The 25,336-nt window shown below is 37.8% G+C and overlaps 1 protein-coding gene across 1 annotated transcript in view; it reads right to left on the bottom strand.

Moving 5' to 3' along the window:
* Window positions 1-25,336, bottom strand: part of ASS1 (argininosuccinate synthase 1) — a 681,159-nt gene that overhangs the window by 253,190 nt on the left and 402,633 nt on the right. Inside the window, exon 10 of the mRNA XM_044057968.1 lies at window positions 6,134-6,224. Coding sequence (XP_043913903.1) covers window positions 6,134-6,224 — 91 coding nt within the window. The remainder of the gene's footprint in view (window positions 1-6,133; window positions 6,225-25,336) is intronic.

Genomic DNA, 25,336 nt, shown 5'->3' with positions numbered 1-25,336 from the left:
GGGGTGTATATCACCACTACAGAGAATCTGTGATAATATACATGCATGTTTGTGTGACAATTTGGAGAGTATGTGAAGGTGTTTGCTGAAGTGGTTGGTGGTATTACTGACAACTACATGTTTGAAGTGGAAGTATGCAATAGGTGTATTATTGTAGAGTTGGGAGAAGATGGCAAGGTAGAAGAGTGAGGAGTGGATGGTATTAGTGTAATATAGTGTGGGGCTATGGACATGTTGTATCTGTAGGTGATTGTAGAATGTTAGATAGTATGCAGATAGCAGTAGGGTATAGAGTGTGAGCAGAAGAAACAGCATGTTGTGTATTCTTTTTAAAAAGTAGCTTACCTGGATGGTGTGATGAAGATATAGGGAAAGAGGGGTGTTGGTGTAGTGTGGTGGGAGTAGTGTGATTAAGGACTGTTGCAATTAAGTTGTGTGAGGAGAGGGAGAAGTGTTACAAATAGTGTGTTTGGTTAACTGAGGTGTGACTGACAGATGGAGTTTAATTCTTGATTGGAGGAAGTTAAGGGAGTGGTTAGCATTGGTATAAGTCTAGGTGATGCAGGCATGGGTGGGAATGGGGGTAGGGGAGCGGAGTTAGCCCGAGCGTAGTGAGGGAAAATGGAGCAGGCTGGCACCCCCTCACAGAAGAGTGCAAAGAAAAACAATTAGTTTGAGAAGTAGAAGCTTTGGAGCTATAAGGTGAGTGAAAGCAAGGAAGAGGTAGAGGCAGAAAAGTAGGAGTGTAAGCAGATAGTTGCAGACACACCATATTTATGGCCTTGGTGTGTAAGTAAAACAAAAGGCAAATCTATCTGGGGACAAAATACACCAAGTAAATGGTACTAGCCTTACTTTACAGGAATTCTAATGGGGAGGCAGATTTAGTTGAGACAACATACAAGTATATTATTAGTGTATTATTATTCAGTATATTATTAGATTGAAATCCCTTGAGCAAGTTGGGCTAGTTAAAGTGTAATAGCACTGGACTTGTGAATGTATGAAAGGTCTGACAGAAGAGCTCTAAATGCAAGGCAGAAGTCACCTCTCAGTATCTATATAATACTTAATCTGCACAAATGGCGTTCCGTCTATATACATATATATATATATATATATAATACTGAGAATAGGAGTTAGGAATTCAATTTCTCCTACAACCAAACTCCACAGCACTGCACATGCTTCCACCTATCAGGCACTTACTCTTCGGCAAGCTCTTCTCATCAACCTAAAGAAAATCAATACTTGTTCTAAATTCAGAATGCTACTCAAAAAGCACTTCTTTATCCAAGCCAAACGCTCTGGCTTTAACAATAGACATTATCACCTAACACACTATCCCCAACTCCTTTCTAGGTCTTCTCACAGCTCAATATTTACTGAAGACTGAGCGCTTTAGAAACTAATGTATATATTGTAGATTACACTCTGCTTGATTGTACATTGCACTGTGCTTGTTCACCAGAACATATATGTATATACACAGTTTATTATAAAACTAATTTGAACTACTTCGTTATTGTATTACATTTCTGTATTTTTTGTTTGCAAAATGTTTTGTATTTTACCAGGGCTGAGCCAGAACTTAATCTGTGTTGATTAGTGTACTACCCCAGAAAATAAATATAAATAAATAAATTTGATCAAGTATGTTTAAGATTAAATCTGCATTAGGTTAAAGTTGTAGATATTTTATGATTAGACAAAATGACTTTCAGTTGAAATGCAGCACACCCATAAATATATAAGTATATATTTGTGTTTGTATGTATGTATGCATGTATGTATGTGTGTGTGTGTGTGTGTGTGTGTGTGTGTGTGTGTGTGTGTATGTGTGAGAGAGAGGACATCAAGATCCTTGAAGACTGCCTGTCTCAAACAAATAGCTGGCATCAAAACCACTGACTAAAACTAAATGCCAAAAAGTGTATAACTGTTTCCTTCAAGAAGCATGACTCTCCTTGTAACTATCACACTGACAAGCACACCACTGAAAACGGAGGATCTGGGAGCATATGTCACCAATGATATGTCCTTTGACAACCATGTATCCACTGTTGTAAAGATGTCCTTTTTCGTTGCACAGCTTGTATCTACAATTATTACATCAAGGACCATGAATGTAATTGTTCTAATGCATCATTCACTCCGTTAGGCCAGTCACTGAGTATAATGTATCTGTCCAAACTCTTGTCACAATTGGAATGATCACAATACCATCTCATTAAAAAATCAAAGGTGTAAATTGTAAACACTATGCAGACCATCTCAAAACTCTGTCTCTCTCCTCAGTATCATATAGGCTACTCATAGGTGACATCTACTTCATGAACAGAGTTTCAACAAACTGTATTCTGTCAGACCTTTGATCCATTCACAAGTCCAGTGGTATCACAATGCCTCTCGCAAGGGATCGAAATCTCTTTTGCAAAATAAACAGCACATGTTGGAGGGATAGGTTGGTATCACAGAGAATATTGCTTCCATGGTGCCATCTTCCACTCCATATAAAGCAAAATACTCATCTTACTCTATTTAAATGTAATTTGGATGACTAGATGGGTAACCACAAATTCACCTCCAGTTTAGCACCCCATATCCCTCACGGATATGGGAAACATATAAATGTCTTAACATCTGTGGGTTATTCATATGAAAAATAAAAGGTGAAAAACTACATGGGAATGTAAGATTAGATTTATTAAGATCGTCACCTATCAATAGCCTAGTAAGAACATGTGAACCTAGGAACCTATAAGCTTTTATCACTACTCTGTGCAAGTCAGCAATCATTTATCCTCACTCTGTACATATCATCAATAATTTATAACCACTCCATGTGCATCATCAAGCATTTATCACTAGTATGTACACATCTTCAAGCATGTATAACACTTTTGTAGATGTCATCAAACATTTATCACCACTATGTGAGCACCATCAAACATTTATCACCACTATGTGAGCACCATCAAACATTTATCACCACTCTGTGAGCATCATCAAACATTTATCACCAATATGTACATCTTCAAGTATTTATCACCATTCTGTACACATCCAGCAAGCATTTTTCATTTCTCACTGGACTGTGTATGTCAATAAGCATTTATTACCACTTTATACACATCACAGTAATTTAACAACACTCTGTGTGTCATCAAGTACTTATCAACATTCTACTTGTATCAATTTCACTCATTAGACACAGACATAAAAAGCTGAACAAAACAATGCAAAACAACTACATACACATACATTAAACTGCTGGAAACAAAATGTACTGAAGTTTAAAAGAAAAAGAAGATTAAAATAAAATAATAATAAAAGAAAATCACAACCATAGCCAGATTGTTGGAAAACAGCATTACTTGCTATACGGAACCATATCTAAATATCTATACTAAATAATTTCAGTCTAACCCGAACCACAAAACAAACTAGAATTCTAGTGTAACCCCTACTAGACTACCACAGGAATATCAGAAAACTGACAATATTGAAAAAAAGAGACTAATCTACATCAGAACAGCCGCAAGATAGCTCATAAAAATATGTATCGTATTCAGCAGACAATCAACGCATTTTTCACATTTTACTGTAAATGATGAACAGTAGTCAACTTAAGAGATATGAAAAAAAATGGATAAATGGAACATATTGTGGTATTATTTGTGTAGTAAATGTAATATTTTGTACTATAGGATTAGGTAATTTATTAATATTAATAGTTCTCTGAACCTACAGCATAAAATATTTAATTTATTGTGCAGGAGACATCCATATATTTCAGAACTAGTATATAAGCTGAGATTGCTAAAGTGGATATTTTGGAGGTAGATTACCTAGAATATGCATCATGTGCAGGGTGAATGGAAATGTTTGTAGAATACTTATTCAAACATAAAAGTGTAATATAGAATGAGTCTAAATAAAATAAAAAAGAAAAAGTGTTTCTTTTCTTTTTTTTTTTCTGGGTCAAGCCACTTTGCATACCCTATATGGAAAGGTTATGTTCCCCAAGCTTCTACTTACATATTCCCACTTTGCATTCATGTCACCTCTGAGTAAGGGAGTTCCTCTTATCGATTCAACTTCATTTTTACACTTTTGTATAAGTGCAATACAGAATTTTAAGCATTTAGCTTATACAAGTGAGCCTTTCTGAATAGTCCTGCAAAAGCCTGTGTGTCTCCAAGGTGCAATGTCCATGTTGTAATGATTGGTCAGGATACCACGGATGCAGGGAAGCAAGCAGCTTATGTGTTGTGTCTAATGTTATGGTGCTTAACAGGGTATGCCAGAGGTGCTTGTGTGCATGCAACCTGCTACACTCTTGCTCTCTGCCACTTGCTTGAAAAAGCAAGTGCACAAACTCCCATTAGTCCAATTTCCCACCTCTATATAGCCCTCCCAACACCTACTCTACAAAACTGTATAGCCCTACCAGAACCTAAAGTTTGAAAGTAAGACTCCCACTCAGTTCCCAACCAGAGTCCTCAATCCCTTACCCTAAAACTCTACCCCCCTCCCTAAATTTAAATTCTCTGATTGTTGCAAAACCATAAAACTCCCCCCACGCTCAGTACCCTTCCCAATCCCTTTCCCTAAACTCCCCCTCCCACAGCTGCACGCACTAACTCATGTTTGAGTATGAGTGCAAGAAGCAGCCCACATAAAAGGTTCATAGATAAACACTAGGCTAATTGTCCCTGTGAGCCATTTAAGCCTAGCTAATTACCCCATGTGAGAACCAAACCTTGTACCTTGTGTCTGTAAGGTAAACACCTTAACCATTATACCAACCTCTCACCCTGCTCTAAGACATAAGCTATAAGACACTTGAGTCCCTGATTTGGAGACAGTGGTTTTCGAGTGCTTGTAATCTTTTCTGGCTTAACATGATCTAAAACAGTGATTCCTAACAAACTGCACCACAGAGATTTGCAAATGTCCTGCCAGGCCAAAAACAGTTTGTATGGCAAAAGGTCTGCTTATTCTTCATTGGGAAAGAGAATAAGGGAAAGATTTCACTGCTTGACCTGTCAAAAAAATGCAACTCTAACAGTGCAGGCAACACCCATAGATTTGATCTGCACAGGGAAAATCCTCTCGGTCAGTGAAATATTCAGGGAAAACACAAATATTGTCCAAATGTAATCTGAAGCCACAATTCTGAGTATAAAGTTGGGTTAAAAAGAAAAGAATCCTGGTTCTTATGGAAAATAACGAATAGCCACCTTATGTTCAAATATATGATGCTCAACAATTTTTGTAGCTGAAGTGGTACTGCTAGGATTACTGCTTTCATCACAAAATGAATATCCCCATAAATGGCTGAAAGATGAAGGGTGAGATCCGCTTGCATAAAGTTCAAAACCCAGAACTGGACAGGATTTCAAAGGGGCATCTTGAGGTATAAGAATGCCATGAACAAAATTCAGTTATTCTACAAAGTACCGCACAATCTAGAACAGACATCGATGTACAAAGTAAAAAAAAAATACATGCATATAAGCATTTGGACAGCCACATGAAATACAGATAACTTTCAGAATCCAGTGTAATGTTCTTACTGGTCTTTATTTTTTTAACAATGCTCTTTAAATGTTTGGTTTACCCAAGGAACATAATAAACCTAATGGGTGAAGCCTATAAGGACTGCTAACATACCAAATCAGTACGGACTTTGACTATTACAAGGTACTAAACTAAAAGAAATTAGAATATTCATAAACTCAACAATTAGGCTGGCAAAATGGATAAAACATTTAACCCAAGACTATCCTTCTGAACAAAAAGACTGACATTTTTGTTAATACTCTCCTGAACTTATTTTGCGCAGCCATTCAAAATGCATAATTTGATAAAGGGAAGTATTACATATCAGTTTGTTGCATAAAATTCAGGAAATTCCCTAGCACTAAACGGTTAACTGGTTAACATTAGCCTAAGTCAGAGAATAACTTTGTTAACCTATACTTTGTCATACTGGAATGAAAGGTCAAGTGGCTGCAGTTAACTCTCATAGCAAAGGAGCGCAAAGAAAACAGAAGTAAAAGGGCAAGTCGGTACATGAACATCTGTAGTTGTACGGCTCATCATGAAATGAATACTAGACATATACCTCTTTTAAATTCAATTTCCAAAATGTCAGCTGCATCTGGAGAGACCTCAGGATCTTTGGTCATTTTGAAAAGTCCAGGAGGTGCATGATTCTGTAAATAATTCAAAAGCAAAATAAGAAATTAAAGTATAGAATACGGTCATAAAAAATAATCATCTCCTACATAATTCTTTACACTTTCAAAGGAGCAGTTCTAGATTAAACATATCTGTCCTTTCAATTAACACCTTTTCTACAGAACTAGACATGTGGCTTACAATCAGGTACACAATTTGCCATACTTTTACATTTTCATAAACATCTTAGTCAGAATGGCACAGAATTCCCCACCCATTAAAATGATGCTTATGCGATAGAATCCATTGTGATTTATCAGGTGGACCACTACCTGTGACGCAACCACTCATGAAAAGACAAAGTGATTTTCAGACACTTAATTCAATCCTTTCCTTCTGAATGCATGGCAAGAAATCCGACAAGGAGGCCCAAGAAAGAACAATATAAATGCAACGGGAAAGTAGCTTAAAAACTAATATTAGGCATGCAATCTTTGGTGCATGGAGGGAAGATCAACATAGCTGCTGACTGACATGCTCTTCAAAATCTAAAGGTACCAGAGATACCCATGTGATTATTCACCTTCTACAATACCATCTTATTAGTTGTGATCAGGACATTAAAAATGAGCCCCAAGCAATAAGCACGGCAATGGAAGGACAAGCCCTTCATATAAGGCTTAACAAATAAATGACAGAGGGACCACAGAAAAATAAAAGCAAAGAAAAAGCTGCACTGGCTATCAGGTATAAATAAGGTGTTCTTATCAAATCTTTTTCTAGATGGAAAGTCAGTAAGTTATAAAAGTTATAAAGCTTGGCAAAAACAGGAACTCTAGGATAAGAGAAAACTGCAAAGATCTTCTGACGTTGACATGATAACAATAAATTATGGAAGGAACAATTTAATTTATTTATTTATTATTTATTAATTCCATTTGTTTAGTGGAAAGTCAGAAAGGCAAACAAGCCAGTTTTCAGCAGAGGCATTTCATGATTGTTTCCCCAGCCACCACCTTGGAAATGTAATTGTGTTGTGTGCCCCATGCATGCTCTCCTCCTCCCAGGATGGCCACAGCCCTCACCCTCCTGCCAGAGCCTCAGACTCCCGAGCTACTAATTGAACCCAGGACATCTACACTGTAGTCAAGGCATTCTCCTTCCACATCACAGAACTGGTAATGACCATCCTTGTGTGGATACAAGAAAGGTTTTCTCCCATTTTATAGTGATCCCAGGGCTACGGCCTGCAGTCACACAATACACCAAACAGTGACTGTTACCAGGGATTTCCTTGATAGGGCTGATAAAAGGTAGTCATCTTTGCATGGATGAACTAGAAGGACCTTCTTTTGGAAGGCTTCTGTTGCCATGACCAGGATCTTGGTAAATTCTATAAGCACACAGGGTAGTCCCAACAGCAGCATTGAAAGTGAAGCCTACTCAGAATTAACTGAAAGAACCTTCTGTGAGAAGCCCATATTGTTACGTGTGAAAATGAATCTTCATGCCTACTGAAACCACCTGGGGCCTCTGTGGTACAGGGGCATGACATCCAAAGAGTGTCTCAATCCAGAAAATCGCATCCTAGATGTGCAAATTGAAATTGTTCAAGTCCAGTATAGAATAGATCCTTCAAGTCCTGTTAGAACAAAGAAGACAGGAACAAAACCCACTTCCTCATTCTAAATGGGCAACTGACTCTACGGCACCTTTAAGCAGCAGAGTTTGGAATGGATTCAGAAGCTTCATGGACTCCAGCAGTTTTTTTAAGAGAATGCTGGATGGTAAGAATCTAAGAGCTTCAAGAAGTGGCCATGTAAGGCTACATCAAGATTCCACTAGTCCTTATACATGGTCATCCAAGCTACAAAAAGCACAGAATCAGCTTCAGATATGCATTCCTGAAAGAACATCGGAACCCCTTTAGTGCTGCTGTAAAGTCTGGCACCAGGAAGACTTGGCAGGAGGAGCTGGGGATAGAACCATCTGATGCTTGGTTGCTCTTCTTATTCTGTGACTGCATGTCCTCATGGAAAATTGGACTGGCTCAGATGTAGTAAAGTAAGCTGTGGAAGACATCATAAAAAGCCCTCCCAGGTGGATAAAACTGTTGCCTATTCTGCACTCCTACACTGAGGCTCTGAATTGCCTGTCCAAAAACAGTACTTCTGGAAGGGGATATCCAGATTATTCTGTCTCGGCTTTTCCCTTAAGGAGGACAGCTTCAGCTATGCCATCCTCTGCAAACACAGGTAGATGCTGTTGACCTAGTTAAACATCACTGAGACAGATGGAGGAAGACAACTAAATGCTCATAGGTTATGGGCACTAAGTAGAAAGAAATGGCGGGGTAGGGTTGAAGAGTACAGGAAGATGTGAACCTGAGTAAAACAGTGTGTTGAGAGTTTTATACTTCACTAACTTTTACTCTGAGGGTTGTATACAATTTCCTCATACTGTATGCAGCAAGCATGGTGCACCTTTTGGGCTGAAGACACACTGCAGGTGTGACAGGTAGAAATAGGACAAGAACACTTCAAGAAGTAAATTCTCAAGAGCATTATGGGTATAGCACAGCACTACACCGTGCTTGTATTCACATGTCTCCTAGGTCCAGCATACTAGGACAAATATCAGATAGTTAAAACTACATGCATTCACAAAGATACAGACATGGACATGCACACATGACATGCACACACATGCATGTACACGCACGCACACTCACGTGTGCACACACCAAGCTGCTGCTGCCAATGACTGCCTTCTGTGCACTGCTCTGATGGAATTTCTGTAGTTAAGTTATTACATATCCATTCTAGCCTCACCAGCCGTGCCAAACAGAGGCACCAAGTCAGGTGGAGAAAGGGCCTTGTCCATCTGAAGGCATCAGAAATCTAAACTCTTATCAAGGTAAGGGAAAATGCAGGCTGCAATGTCTCTAGTCCAGATAATAAAAGACAGGCAGCAGCAGTCATTGTGAAGGCTCATTTGAAGACTTGCATTTAACAGTGGAAACAAATGATTAAAAAAAGTGATAATTCAAAGAGAAAAGCCAAAAGGCTAAAGAAAGCAGGCAATTTTTCCCCTCAGCTTGATCTCATCTTTTCCTTTCACGCCCCCACAGCTGGAGGCAGAATAGTGAGTGAGAAACAAGTCAGGCAGCAAAGTTAGACAGCTACAGAGAGACAGAAATGGGGCTTATTCTCCACTGACCGAAAAGCTAATGAGGAAGCATGACCTTGGCAGGTGTACCAGGCGGCTTGTGTTGCTTTCCCCTGCACTGACTTGAGGTCAGTAAACCTCAGCAAATAGACCAATAGTCTCTTTGAAGACATAATCAATGTAGTGTATTCATGACTGTTTAGTGCAAGGACCCAATCTACCCTCATCACAAGCCGGGATACCACAAGCCTTACAATGAATGAGATTTTGATGCAATTTAATGTACCGTAACTGACAAAGCAGAAATATGTACATAGTTTAATGCACATTGATAGATTCAGTGATTTCTTAAAGTGTTTGAAAAGCTGGGCATGAACTCTGTGTGAGAAATCTACAGATATACTCACACACATACAAGTGAGTGTCTCATGCAATTTATATTTCTACCTGTTCTATTTCAAGGCATCTGATGCTGAAAGATGACTCACCCTACACAGTGGGTACATCACCTGTCATGTTATTTTTTTTCATGCAAATATTTTACGCAAAGGAATTAGGGCAGTTTTATAAATAAAGCATTACTATAATAATTTAATATCTCGTTTTTAAAATATTATTTTTCATTAGCTATTGTACAACTTTTTCTTTCCCTCATTTTGATATTTCATTAGGTACTCAGTTTTAGTTGCTCATTATTTAAACAGATTTTGTTCACCCAGAGCTCATACAGGTTGGTTAACCTCTGCAAGCTGAGGATAGAAAACATGCACAATTGTATGATTCTATAACCAAAAAAGAGAAGTTCAATGGAGATGAGGCTTAAGAATGCACCTTATGGTACAGTGCAAGGTGAAAAAAATATAATAAATGAACTGCAATTCTATTCCTTGAAACCCCAGCCACAAAAGATGGTCTTTCGCAAAGGATATGCCCTCCTGCATTTCCCACATGAGATACCTTGCACCACACTCTTACATGCTTTACTATTCTCATTATGTGGCTGTGTCATACAAAGGGGGCATTTGAAAAAACACATAATGCATTCTGCAATGCTGTTTCGAGCAGGGCTGCACTGTGTTATGAGAGAGCAGTAATCCCATTGGGAAGAGCTACAGTAGTTTTTCTGGATAATGCTGCATCTTCTGTCCCAGCACCATACACAGAGAGGAGTAACTCAGTGTACTGACTCAGAAACGTTAATGTGCAAAGCAGAGCAGTGAGAAGGAAAGTGGTAGTAAATGCCCACTGGTGCATATGGCAGCAGCATGTGTGTGTGTGTGTGTGTGTGTGTGTGTGTGTGTGTGTGTGTGTGAGAAAGAGACAGAGAGAGGGAGGAAGACTATCTGGGTGTCTGTGCAACTGTGTAAGTGCTTTGGAGTGTTTATGTGTGTGTGTGTGTGTGTGTGTGTGTGTGTGTGTGTGTGTGTGTGTGTGTGTGTGTAAGTATGTTTGTGTGGCATGTATGTGTGTGTGTCTGTGTGTATGTGTGAATATGTCTGTCTTTTTGTTGGTCTCTGTCTGCCTGCAAATGTTTGTGCAAATGCATTGCACGAGTTGGTAGAGGGAACAGTTAATGCAGTTATTATAACTGTACTGAATGTTTAATTCAGAGGAATGCAAATGAGTTACTAATGAACGTTTGCTCATGAAAATCTTGCATGTCTTGTGATCATCTGTCAACACTACAGCACTACTATAGCACATCAGTGATAGACTTGCTACAACATTAAATCTTTTGAATGCCCCTAAAGACTGATCCCTTAAAACGCATAAAAAAGATGTCTTGATTTTTCTAGAGGGACACTGTGATTTTGGAGTATACTTATACATAGCATTTAAGCTCACACACAAACACGTCATTATAATAAGCAGTGAACAGACAGGCAAACAGTGCGGTGAGCAAACACCTGAGCAACTTGAAAACGAGTAACCAGGTTAGGAACCCAAAGTAAACCCAAATGGAGAAAAGCAATGTAAGTGACAACTAGGTTTGCATTCCATGGCCCACTTTTTTGAGAGGCTGCATTTGTGTGTATGTGTGTGTGTGTGTGTGTGTGTGTGTTGGTGGGTGTGTGCATGTGTGTGTGTGTGAAAGAAAGGCAGAGAGATGGAGAAAGACTATCTGGGTGTCTGTGTAACTGTGTATGTGCTTTGTATAGTGTACGCACGCACGTGTGTTTGTATGTGTATGTATGTGTGTTTGTGTGTCTGTGCATATGTGTGGTATGTGTATGTGTCTGTCTTTTTGTTGGTCTGTTGTCTGTTGTAAATGTTTGTGCAAATGCATTGCACGAGTTGGTAGAGGGAACAGTTAATGCAGTTATTATAACTGTACTGAATGTTTAATTCTGTACATGTGTGTGTTTGTATGTGTAAGTATGTCTGCGTATGTGTGGTGTGTATGTGTCTGTCTTTTTGTTGGTCTGTTTGTCTGATGTAAATGTTTCTGCAAATGCATTGCATGAGTTGGTAGAGGGAACAGTTAATGCTGTTGTTATAATTGCATTGAATGTTTAATTCAGAGGAGTGCAAATGAGTCACTAACAAGCGTTTGCTCATGAAACTCTTGCATGTCTTGCGATCATCTGTCAGCACTACGGCACTACTATAGCATACCAGTGATAGACTAGTAGTGCTACAACATTAAATGCTCTGAATACCCCCAAAGATTGATCCCTTAAAACTCACAAAAAATGTCTTGATTTTTCTAGAGGGACACTGTGATCTTGGAGTATACTTATAGCATCGCATTCAAGCTCACACACAAACATGTCGTTATAATAAGCAGTGAACAGACAGGCAAACAGTGTGGTGAGTAAACACCTGAGCAACTCGAAAACGAGTAACCAGGTTATGAGCCCAAAGTAAACCCAAATGGAGAAAAGCAATGTAAGTGACAACTACGTTTGCGTTCCATGGCCCACTTTTTTCATTTTGAAATGTATTGAAGAAACATTCAATTCTGACATGGACATTTTACTCTCAGCTGATAGATGTTTACAGATCAGCAGTGTTAAAACACAAAGCATTAATTCTAACTGCCATTTCTTTCAGTATGGCATCAAGATAATGAAACAGAGTGATAATGGATGTGAAATTTAATTATGTTTTTCAGACGTTTTGCTGAAAAAACACTGCATCAGAGAATTAAATTTAGAGTCTTATTCCACATTTTTCCTAGTAGCACAAGTTTAAACCAGAGCCACATGCTGGTAGTCATACATTGTCCCTCACACACCAAGGGATACAGCAAGGAGGCATCAGTTGTTTCTCTCATCCTGTACCACCTCAGGATTTGATTAAATTAGTTACAGGGATGCAGACTGTTATAAATTGCTTTTCAGAATGAGATTTTTGAAGTGATGCAATGATTTTTAGAATATAACTTTTAAAGGAATATATTTTTTTATGACTTGTCAAGTGAAAGGAAGCAGTATATTCAGCTCGTACCATTTTTGGACTGCACTGAAGATGACCTTCACTGAAATGCAACAACACGCTTTGCAACTGAAAAAAATCTTCCTGTCAAAGAATGCACAAACTACTATGTACACCGATTTACAAACTAAACTAAAATAAAATAAAAGCAAAGCTATTGCTCCATAGCAGCACACAAATTAGACAATCAGCATTCCAACAATAACCTCCATTAGAATACACATTAACTATGCAACTCTTACAACAAAATTCCAAAAGCGAGGCCATGCCTTTGTCAACATAGCTTATAAAGTTCAGTCTCTACTACAACACATGCTGAAAATGTAAAACCTTAGTAAATTCAGCATGTAAACGAAAGTACTCTAAAAAACTTTTGCATGAATATTTACCTCGGCATGTTTTGAGGGTGGTCATCATTGGACTGATGATTGTTTAGGGGTCCAGATGGAAAGACCATGAAATCAGCAAGCAAAGGAGAGTAGTATTGTTGGAACTGAATTCTTCCCCATGTCTTGGTGAGTACCTTCACAAAGTGGATCCTGTTTTTGCAAAAATCTCACCAAAATGACACTATTTTATATAGCATACATCATAGACAGAAGTAGGTTAAAAATAAAAAAAGACAGTTAGGTGCAGAGGTCCCAGGATAAAAAAATGTTCAATCCTGGTATATATACTGGTGCCAGGACTGCAAAAAATGACAATATAGAGTCCTGAAGACACAGAAACATTCCTACAATGGGGTTAGACCAGGCTCAGAAGAAGGATGTCCCCCCTCCCCTCCACCATTGCAGAAGGAAGTAGTAGTCCACAAAGAACACAAAAACCTACAGGCCAAAAAAGAGCCATAAAGATGAAAGAGTGGACCACTGAGGATAAGAATGAATTTCTAGATAGAAGATATTCAAAAGATTAACAGAGAAATTAGAGGAAAGAAAATATACTTGCACAAGAAAAACTGTTAAAAGCTTCAAATGCAAATTTGTATTCATTAATACAACAGATTCATGAAAATTACTATATAGACCAATACATCTTGGGCTGTTTGAAAAAGAAGCTACTGAGGAAGTGGAAAAATATAAAGAACAAAACCTAGACAGTTTTGAAAGTTATAAAAAATAAACATGGACATAGGAAAGAAAAACAGATATGATATGGTGCAATATTTATGCTAAGAAGAAAGCCAAGCTAATCAATACAAAAAAACATCTCCAAACATATTTGAAGAACAGTACAGGCAAAGGCACCCAGACATGGAAAATTTCACAATACAAAATATAAGATCAAAAAGGAGGAACACAGTACAGAAGATTAGTAAAGTAGAAATTAAACAAATAGACGCTGAAGTTATAGAATATCTGTGAAGTGAAGGATTTAGTGTAGAAAGTCTAACACAGATTATGCTACAGCATGATGGAACAATGAGTCCCCAAAGTAAGCAGAAACAGGAGGAACGGGAGACATCTGAAGAAGAAATGTAGACATGGGAAAGAAAAAAGAGATTTAACATAGCGCAATATTATGCAAAGGAGAATGCAAAACCAATCAATACAAAAAAAAAAAAAAAAAAAAAACAGCACCAAAGATATTTGAAGAATAATAGTCAAAGGCATCTGGATATGGAAAATTTTACCATACAAAAAATAAGACAACAAAGTGGGGGGTAGAACAGAGGATTAGTAATGGAAAAGTTAAAGAAATAAAAAGTAAAGTCATGGATTACCTGAAAAGTGAAGGGTTTATTGTAGAAAATCCAACTCTGGTAATGTGATAGCATGATGGAATAATGAGTCCCCAAATTAAGGAGAAACAGGTGAAATGGGAAGCATCTGATCAGTTGTCACACAAAGATACTCTGGAGCCTTCAGCAGGAAACCAGTACAAAAGTTCAGTTTTGAGTTGCACAGCAAGGGAAGGAACAGAAAATGGTGGCAACTCTAACACTGTCGATGTTGTGGAGTGATAGACCTGTGAGTTCCAAAATGAAACAGCAACGGATGATGCAAGATGCAGCTGAACAGAATATGTTACAGGAAGATGTTCTGGAACTTTCTGTAGAATGCTGTCAGGAAATGGATAATAAAGAATATGCTCTCAGTTTAGAAGAAAAAGATCTAAGGAAAGAGTGGCTTGATTTAATAGTGGTGAATAGATATATTAAAATCAATAAACGCAATAGATTGCAGAAAGTCAATAAGGCCCAAAATGTTAGAAATATGATATAACAAAAAAGAGCACAGCAATCAAGACTATTAACAAAAATTTGTGTGATGTAATAGAAGTAAATAGGATACATTACTTTGCAGCAAAATTAATAACAAATAAAGTCTTACCTCAAAAATACAGGGCAATAAACAAATGGAAGGGAAGAAATCAAATGCCATAGTGAAAGTACTGAATAGAGAAAACTATAAATCAATTAAGACAAGAAGTGCCACTGTTTGAGGAGTATAGAAGAAGGAACAGATCAACAAAAATACTTAGAAAGATAGATGTGATAAAAGCAATGCAGATTATTACAACAGACCAAGATATATTGTACACTATTGCAAATAGAGTAACGTTATCAGTACAGGCAGAAAAATGTGGAATATATGCAAATAAATATAAAGGAAGAGTACAAAATAAGCAGTTCATTGATGACCCAAACGTTTTGCAGAGAATTTGGAAACAAAGCAAAAGGAATTGAAACACCACCAAAAAAGAGGAAGAAAGAGACATTTTGGAGAAATATCTATGAAGGTCCTTTGGAACATAACAAGGAAGCTGAATGGTTAGAAGTATATGAAACAAGAAGTTCAAATGTACGGGTTATGAAATGGGATGAAGTAATGGCCAAAGAAATGTAAGTAAAATTAGGAAAAGCTCCTAATTAGAAAACCCCAGGCCCAGATGCAGTACCTAACTCCTGGCTAAAACTATTAACATCACTACACAAAGACTTAGCCCTGAGCAAGAACTACTTATATGCACACATCAAAACACACACCCACCTGGTAAACAGGAAAAATGATACTCCTCCTTCAGAGTGAATCTGCAAGCTATCCTAAAAATTATAGACCAATAACTTGTCTTCCAACAATATATAAACTGTAAAGTGGAACTGATGCTGACAGAGTTTATAGTCACTTAGAAGAAAACTCAATCATGACTATAGAACAAAAGTGTAACAAAAGAAATATTGAATAAAGGATCATTTGTTGTTGAATAAAGTCAGAATGGACAATTGTAAAAAGGGGAAGAATACAAGTATGGCATGGATAAGTTACAAAAAAGCATTTGACAGCATCCACAGTCATGGATAAAGGAGTGCTTACAGATGTACAAGATACACCCCACATTGATCAATTATATCACAGTGACCATGAAAGAGTAGCAAACCACTTTGCAATAAGCCATGATAAAGGATAAATTATTATCCCAGAGATAAAAATACAAAGGGGGATTTTATGGGTGACTCTGTCACTGCTGTTCTTTTGTCTTGCCCTTAACCCATTAACCTGTCTACTTAACAGATTAGGTCATGGTTACAATTTGGCTCTCAGACAAAACCAAAGTGTAAAGACTTATCTTTTGTGGATGATTTAAAACTATACAATTCATCAGATGAGGAGCTGAAAGCACAACTGGAAGTGGTCAAAACTTTCTCAGATGATGTAAGAATGTCACTTGGTCTTCATATATGTACAAATGCAACATTTAAAGCAGGAAAACTGCAGCACCAAGAAAATATCAGTCTGAAACAGGAATGTGATATAGGGAACTTTAGCAGGAGGGAGTGTATAAATCTTTGTGAATTGATGAAGGATCAACAATAAACTATGAAAAAATGCAAAGTGAGTAAAGAATATTTTAGAAGACTAAAATTAATACTGAAAACAGTCCTGAAATCTAGGAGCAAAGTCCGAGCTATAAACAATGTGTTCCTCCTGTTCTAACTTACAGCTTTGGGGTGACTGGCCCCACAGTTTTGAGGTGACTGGCCCCAAAAGATATTGTATCAGTTGGTCAGGAAAATAAGAAAAATGCTTCACGCTCATCAAATAATATATAAAAATCAATGTATACCAAGAATATATATCCCTCGTTCTGAAGCAGGCATGGGCCTCCTTGAAATTGATTACATGTATAGATCTACAGTTTTAGAACTACATACATATCTGCTGACCTCATCAGATCCAAATATAGTGAAAGTTTTGAAACAAGAAGTCAATAAATCTAAGATGACTTCCCTGCTTAGTTTAGAAGAAGCATATCAGTGTCCAACAGGAATGGAAACCAAACCAGAAACCGAAAAAATCAGGCAAAAAGTGAATGTGCCAAAAAAACAGAAGAAAGAACATAACTAGAAGGATCAGATGTGAAGGCAAGAAATAAGGAAAAGGCGTAAATATAGTTGCAAGTGCAGAAAACTCCTGGAACAACCTCATGTCGATCAGAATCTGACACAGGAATTGTTCAGAAGGTGTGCATTTAAACCAGAAGTTGAAAGGTTAATATTATTGGCCCAGGATAGTAGACTACATAAACTCTGGTTTACAAAGTCCACTGAACATGTGGGAAAAACAGACAAATGCAGGTTCTGTAAAACAGAAGTGGAAACAGTCGCACTTGTTGCTGGGTGTGAAATGCATAATAATGTGGCAAGATTGTTGTACTGGGGATTGTGCAAACATTACATTACTGAAATAGCTGAGATGCACTGGAAACATGAGCCACAAGACACTATACAGAATGATGAAGTTTATATCACATGGGATCACATTGAAAAAATAGATGCCAGAAAACCAGATATAGTAGTCAAAGAAAAGAAGTCAAAAGTAGCATTGATCATTGAAATTGTTATACCCAGTGATTACAGTGCCTTACATACAGAGAGATACAAATTCATAAAATATCAGGATTTGTAGGCAGAAATGAGTGCAATATGGAAGAAGTATATCCAGACAGTTTCAACAGTAGTAGGAGCAATGGGTCTCATAAAACAGAATGTACAGGCTTATTTAGATATGCTATCGATACATGTAACTCTGTATGAACTACAGGAGTCAATTCTGGGAACATTGCAGGTGTTGTGAAGAGCACTTCTGTCTAACATCAAAGAGTGAAACAATACTAATTTCACAAACTTCAATCATACTTTAGGAATAGGGTCCATTCCCGTAATGGTATTAGAAACCCACAAGACTTGGAGAAATTAAAAAAAGTAGAACTTAGTAAATGCAAAAAAGAAACTCAATCATCATCTCCTCAAAATTCAGACTGTAAATGAAAGTACCCTGAACAGTATATGCATGAATACTTACATCTGCATATATAAACATGAACATAAACACATGTGACCCTAACACAAGCCCCCAACTAAAATAGTGGGTGCTGTGATGCCAGATGTCACAGTAGAAATGGACAGTTAACAAGCTGTCTATTAAGTGATTGCAATTGCAATGTCTTAATGACAGCTTGCAAGTTGTCAGACTTGCTTTTTAATGTTGTTCTGGCATCCAGTAAGTTGGCACCAGAGGCAGGTGCCATATTCACAACATTATATCTATGGCACTTTTTTTGCCAGACAAATAGAAGATATCAAAAGATTTCCAAACCATTCTGAGTTTTCTAAGTGGTGTGATAGGATTAACAGTAAAATAAGAAACTGTAAGGAGTTTTGGCCCCCCCAAAAATTCTGTCCACCTTTTATGGAGAACTCAAAACTTAATATTATCAAATCATATATATAAAGACATGAAAAATCATAGATCCTAATTTAAATTCTGATGAGAGTGTACTTTGTTTTTTAAAGACAGATCTATAGTGTGCTTTATATGATCTTCAAGGCGTATTACTTCAAGAAAATAGAAGAACTTGGTTTCTGTCTATATCTCCTAGGTTGGGCCATTACAGGACTATGACAATGCATTTGACCTTTACTGGAATATATGCTTCAGTCAGATTGAAACAGTCCATTAATACTTTGTACACAGAGTTCGTATATTAGTACATAATTATGGGATGAAGTGTAGAAAACTGTGCCTATATTCTGATCACTACAGATTTATAATTGTTGATTTATATTCAGTATTTTGTGTTATCAATGGACAGATCAAACTTATTCTCTACTTCAGATATTTTCTCAAACCAGAGATCAGTCTATCATTGTCTCTGATTAAGAAGTCATTATCAAAAAGTACATCATTTCCTGTTATATTTGTGAAATATTGGAGTAGCCTGCAAATGGATGTAAAAACATCCTGAAAATATTGTAACCTTTAAAAGGAAATGATTCCCATGTGGACAATAACAAGTTTCTTAATGGTATAATATACTATAAAATATGAGAAATGTGTGCAGGGAGGCTTCAAAACAAGGCTAAAATGGAGACACCCTTGCATGAGTTTCATGTGACTGGAGTAGGAAGGTAGCTGACCATTAACTGGTAGCAATGTCTAATACAGTTTGTAAGACAAGTGGATACAGTCAGTTTAAAGTATCTTCCTTGCCTGCCTTTGGTAATGTCAACAACAGGTACTTTTGAAATGGGTCTGTAGCATACAGAGTAGCTTTGGACCTTTACTACGCTGTACATGATGTGGATTGAACTAGGCATAGACATGTTGTTGTATGTGTGTTTGTGTGAGAAAGAGTGTCTGTGTGTGTGTGTGTGTGTGTGTGTGTGCGTGTACTATTGTAGAGTTGTGGATGCAGTGCCTAAGAAACACTGTACCTTTAACTTTGTCAACTCTATGTCAGTCTGGCAGTTAAGAGTAAGGTGGTCAGGTAATGAAAACAATCTGCAGATAGAGGTATTTCAGACCCACTACCCTGCTAGGAGTAACGGTTCTGTTTTCCTGACTTGAAATAAGAAGTCAAGAAGAGTTCCAGGGTACAACAAGAGCAGTAAAATTGTGGCCCTGAAAAGAACAATTTGGAGGAGATTTCTGAAGCCAGGAAGGAATAAAGATGATCTTGCATTCTGAAGAAAGTTTTATGGGTTTACTTGCAATACCATTTTGTTTGAATAAAGTGAGTGAAGTTCTCTAAAACCTGTTTAGTTCTGTTTAGCCATGAGCTACAACACCTTACATTCAGAGAGACATGAGAAAAGATTGAATTGAAATGCTGAACTTCTGTTCTGACAAAACTGCACATTTTGGCAAAAAGGGTGAACTTTGTTTGCAATATAAATAAAACCTGCTGGAGGGACTGATATATGTAAGGATCCTTGGACTAAGCTCCCATCTATGTACAGCAAAGTTTACCCCTCCTGATCCTATTCAAAAAGAACCCTGATCACTGGATGGGAAATCCCAGATTCACACCTGGTCTGGCCCCTATGTCTCTAATGGACAGAGGTTGACAGTAAGCAAGTAAATTAATCCCCATCTAACCCCCCCAAATAACCCTTAGCTACCTATTTAGTAACATACCCCAACATACAGGGATCCAAGGAACTCTGGGACAAAACTGGGTTGGACTGTAAAGACCCTGGTGGTGGTTAGCTTAGTATAAATCTATGAACCTGTGACGGGTCAACAGCTAATACCACACTAAGGAAAATAGTCCTACATTGAAGGAAGGAAAAGAAGAATCTTAGCAGAGTCCTAAGCTTCTTTCTACTATACCAAAAGAAGCAGCCAGACAGAAACAGGACTCAGGGAATAAAGCAAGTAAAACAAGTACCGAAGAAAAGAAAGAAAAGCTGCCAATACAGTGGCTGGAAGAATTTTATTTTCACAAGTTCATTGCTATATGGGCCGAACGAGAGAAGCCTGTACCTGTATTTGTAGGAGAAAAAGTCATGGCTTCCATTTCATGTCAGAAAAGTGATGAAAATACTGGTCTGGTTGACCTTTGGAGAAGTTATGCTGATTTCAAGAAAAGACAGTGAGAAGACAATACACTTAACAAATCTAGGCAGAGTATAGCAGAAGTAGGTGGGGAACCAAAAGAACAGAAAAGTACCACTATATACTCCTACTTCTAAACTACAAAATGACCTTCTATACAGAGTAACCAAAGAGAGAGAACAGCTACTAAAGCCACTTGCCTGCTCCAAAGTCTTTTACAATAATTGTAATTAAGCCAGCATATAGCCACAGTTTGTGTTGATATTTAGGGATGGATAATGCATAAGATAGAATTTTGGCCAGATTTTATTGGCCTGATATTTTGAAGAATGGGGAGAACTTTAGTGCAAACTGTCCATCCAGCCCATAATTAAAGAACTATTTCATATTCTTACCCATTGTGGATATCCTTTCTGAATGCGTAGTAATGGACATTTTGAATCCACCTAGAAAGTCAGATAAGGGGCATCACTATATCCAGGCAATTACTGACTATGTGACATTTCCTGAGGCAGAATCCCTGCAAAGATACATAACAAACTACTACTGAATTTTTCTAGGGTAAGAATCTCCAGAAAAATTCTTGCTGACCAATGCACCACACTCACTTGCAGAGTGATGCATGAAGTTTGTTAATGTTTTAAAGTGAAAAACTAAGGGCATCTAAACAGATGGAGTTGTTCAATGCTTCAAAACTTTAAAGTTTATGTTACAAAATACTACAGAACTAAATGGAAAATGTGGGACCAACCACATCTTTTCTCTTTGCTGTGAGAGAAGCATAACAATCTTCCACTGGATTCACACCACTCTAACTGCTGTATGGCAGACATCACTGAGGCTTGCAAGATACAACAAAATATATACAGGAGGAGGACATCACTCCTTTTAGAAGTGTGACAGACATCTGAAAAGAAATGGACATTTCTATAGTAAATATGTTTGCTGAAGAGGTTAAATTTCCCACAGTATATCCTGAAGTAAAAAGAAACTACAAGTGAAAGAATGTATACTCAAGGATAAGTACATCTATTTACAGATGCTTGGCAAAGCCAGTTTATTCCAACGAAACACAGAAACCATGTCAGGTGAAAAAGCAAACTTAAAACAATACTTTATACCAGACTCCCAACACTAAGCAGTTATGATTAAGTATATAATGTGCTTAATTATGGGTTATAGAAGAATTTCAAAGAGACTGGAACAGCCAAATTGTACTGTCCATTAAGTCTCATGGATCCACAATGCTTTGCAATCATGTTAATCAAGTTAATCATTATATCTAAATTTGATTCATTTCCCATGACCAGAATGCACAAACTGAAAAAAATAAGCCTATTTAAGGTAATGATGGAAAAACATAATTGTTCACACAAGATGGCCACTTCTATTACAGAGTCTTTCTGGTCTCCATGTAATGCCTGCAACATTCCAGTGGCTGATAGATAAAATGTTCAGACCCCCATAACAGGTGTACTGCTGCCTACATGAATGACAGAGTAATACTTTCTGAACACTAAAAACACCATCTGCCTGTTTTAAACTCTCTGCATCATGCTGAATTGACTGCTAACCCAGATAAATGTAAGTTATGTATAGCAGATGCCCACTGTTTGAGCTAGGTAACAGGCCAAAGGATAGTGAAACTGCAGGCTGAAACATTTGAAGAAGTACACAACTACGAAATGCCAACTAGTAAAAAACAGGCTAAGGCTTTTTTGGGTCTGACTAGTTTTAGGCAAATGAAAGCATGCAGTATTCAGAACAAATACTAATCATCCCAGGATTTTCTAAACCACTCCTAGCAGACATAAGTGCCCCTGATGTAGGCAGAGGTCCAGTCTTGTATCATGTTGTAGATAGAGAGGAAAATGTCATTTATTGTATTAAGAGAAAGCTCAGGAATGCCGAGGAAATGCTACATGGCTATAGAAGGAGCATGTCTAGCCACCAAGTAGGCCTTTACAACCCTTAAGGACTATCTGTCTACTTGAAGGGAGTTCGTGCTTTTTATGGTATACAAACAGCAACTCAAAGCTGTCAAGATGAGTACTACCCCACCAGTCCTACAACTTTAAGATCATATATCATCTGGGTGGCAGCTGCCAAATATGCAAATAGGATGTCTGTTATCTACTGAGGATCAAACTGCAGGATCTGTGCTGAGGGGATCATGACAGACTGCTGATGAGCCTAAGAAACACTGTACTTTTAACTATATTAATTGTAAGACAGGCAGGAAATTTGGAGTAAGGCAGGAACTTAAAGGTAATCATCTGCAGGCACAGCTATTTCAGATCCTTTACCCCTATAATATTTAGATTCCTATGTTCCTTAGCAGAGACAGGAAGTTAATTGGAGTCCCAGGGCGCATAGCTCTCAAACTCTTACACAAAAAATCTGGACAAAGCCAAACTAAACGGGGGAAAAAGCCTACAAAATAGGGATACATTTTAAATATTGCTCTTATAAACTTAGAAAGTTGCTAGAATAAAGGATCTCGTGTTACCACACATTTTCTGAAGGATATGAAGTCTGAAACTCAAATGACTGTTATCATTTAGTGAATTCGATCTTCACTGATTTGCCACAAAAATCCAGAAAATCACAAATTTTATGAGGAACAGACCAAATACATGAGGCAAAAATCTGGACATTCTGCAAAAATCTGTAGAGTTGAGAGGTATGCGAGGAAAAAGGGGAGTTGGAGTTGCTCTTAAATGCAGAGGTTTAGAGGATATATGGGTGTGACAATAGGAGGTACTGCCAGCATAGCTAGCTGGAATTTTTTAAATAATTATATGACATTTGTGAATATCAAACTAATTTATACAAGATGCTTGTTACAAATGTATTAGAAGTGTATGTCGTGTATATCAAACTGATTTGTACAGATATTTATGTTGAAAAGGTATTTGCAAAGTGCTTGTGTTTGAAATGTATCCACAGTGTGCCCTACTGGAGAGAACAGAAATGTATATGCACTATTGTAACTTTAATTCTATATGTTTTAACAGAGGAAACTGGGAGACAGGAGGTTAACTTCAGTCCAGCAAACTTTAAAAATATCTTAAATTAAATCACTTTATAGGGTAGGGCATAAAGATGCTATCTCATAGGTTTCAATGCAGCCAAAAACACAAAGCCTGTACTAGGAAGACTTCTGCATTGTCCTTGGAATGAACTAATTACTACTCTGGAAGTATGGAGGTATGCAATCGCTTTATGACTTCCAGCACTTGCCATAGATCTGAGCAAAAGCCCTTGTGTGTGCATTTTTACAGGTAGGTGCCAAGTCCTACCAGCTTCCAGCAGTGGGGGGTTTGCATGAGAACTAGAAGTCAGATGACCAGAAGTGATGTAATTCTGCAAGCTATCTCAGAAGTAATATTTTAGATATTATTTTGGCAAGTCTCTTAGTGAGACAGATCATTCTATATTCTGTCTTGGGCCTGACAACAAGAATCATTCACCACATCATCTGTCTTGCCCTATTAATAAGTAGGGAGTCAGGAATATAGTGAAGCATTGTTTAGATATTGTTTTTCTTTATTTGTATGAGCCTGTCCTTCAATGTTATTTTAAATATTTCCTGTGATTTGAACTCTGATGCCAATGTGAATATATACTTAGTATTCTCTTGTTATTTTATTATTTATTATTAAATATATTTAAACCTTTCATTGTGGCTGATCTTTGTAGAGATATTTAAGTTTTGAGAGTATTTGTATATTTATTTGGTGACATTGTGACTAGCTCTTGGTCAAACTACCATAATATTACACAGTAAAAATGGACACCCTTTGTTAAGAGCTTTAAGGTAGCTGGCAGGAGTGCCTGGAGACAGTCATAACTACCATATAGTCTGGGCAGAAGGGGGCATAGCTAGCAAACCTGTGCCAGCCTTTCCCAGGTGTGTGTGTGTGTGTGTGTGTGTGTGTGTGTGTGTGTGTGTGTGTGTGTGTGTGTGTGTGTGTGTGTGTGTGTGTGTGTGTGTGTGTGTGTGTGTCTGTGCGTGTGTGTGTGTTTGTGCGTGTGTGTGTGTGTTTGTGCGTGTGTGTGTTTGTGCGTGTGTGTGTCTGTATGTGTATAAATCAAACCTCAAAGAGTGTGTGTGTCAGCTACTTGGTAAGGGACACAAAGCACTGGTTGGACAGAGAGGGTGCTGGAGGTCGTGGCTTGGACACCCAGCTGAAATCTCAACTCCATAGCTGTGCCATTTGGGAGTATTACTGGGGATCTGCAGAAAGAGGGAGAAACCATCCCTGGACTGAATGTGTTCCCTGTGTGCTCTTAAGGGAAAGTATGCTTGATGCAGAGAGCTGCATCTAGAGATACTGCGTGTGTACCTGTTATCCTCCCAGTGAATGTTTTCCACTGGTGCCAGTGGTAAAGATTGAGGCTCCTTGATTACCGGACCAGAGGTGGGATGGCACATTGGTTGGCAGTGATCCACCTCACAACCTGAAGTAAAGAAAGGATAAAAGCGGATATCGTATATTCTGAAGAAAGTCATGTGGAGTTTCTTGAAATATCTGCTTTTATGGACAAAGAGTGTGAAGTTCTGTAGGTACTGTTTGTTCAGGGCCACTGTGGGATGGTGCATCTTGCACTCCAGAAGCCATGAAAAGACCAAAATGAAATGCTGACTGTTTCTGTCAATTCCCCACATTTGGCAAACAACTAAATGTCTTCATTTT

This window comes from Protopterus annectens, chromosome 16.part0 (assembly GCF_019279795.1).
Source record: "Protopterus annectens isolate FY-2018-M chromosome 16.part0, PAN1.0, whole genome shotgun sequence".
NCBI classification, from domain to species: domain Eukaryota; kingdom Metazoa; phylum Chordata; order Ceratodontiformes; family Protopteridae; genus Protopterus; species Protopterus annectens.
The sequence above is the reverse complement of the archived record's forward strand: the minus strand, read 5'-3'. Positions and strand labels throughout refer to the sequence as shown.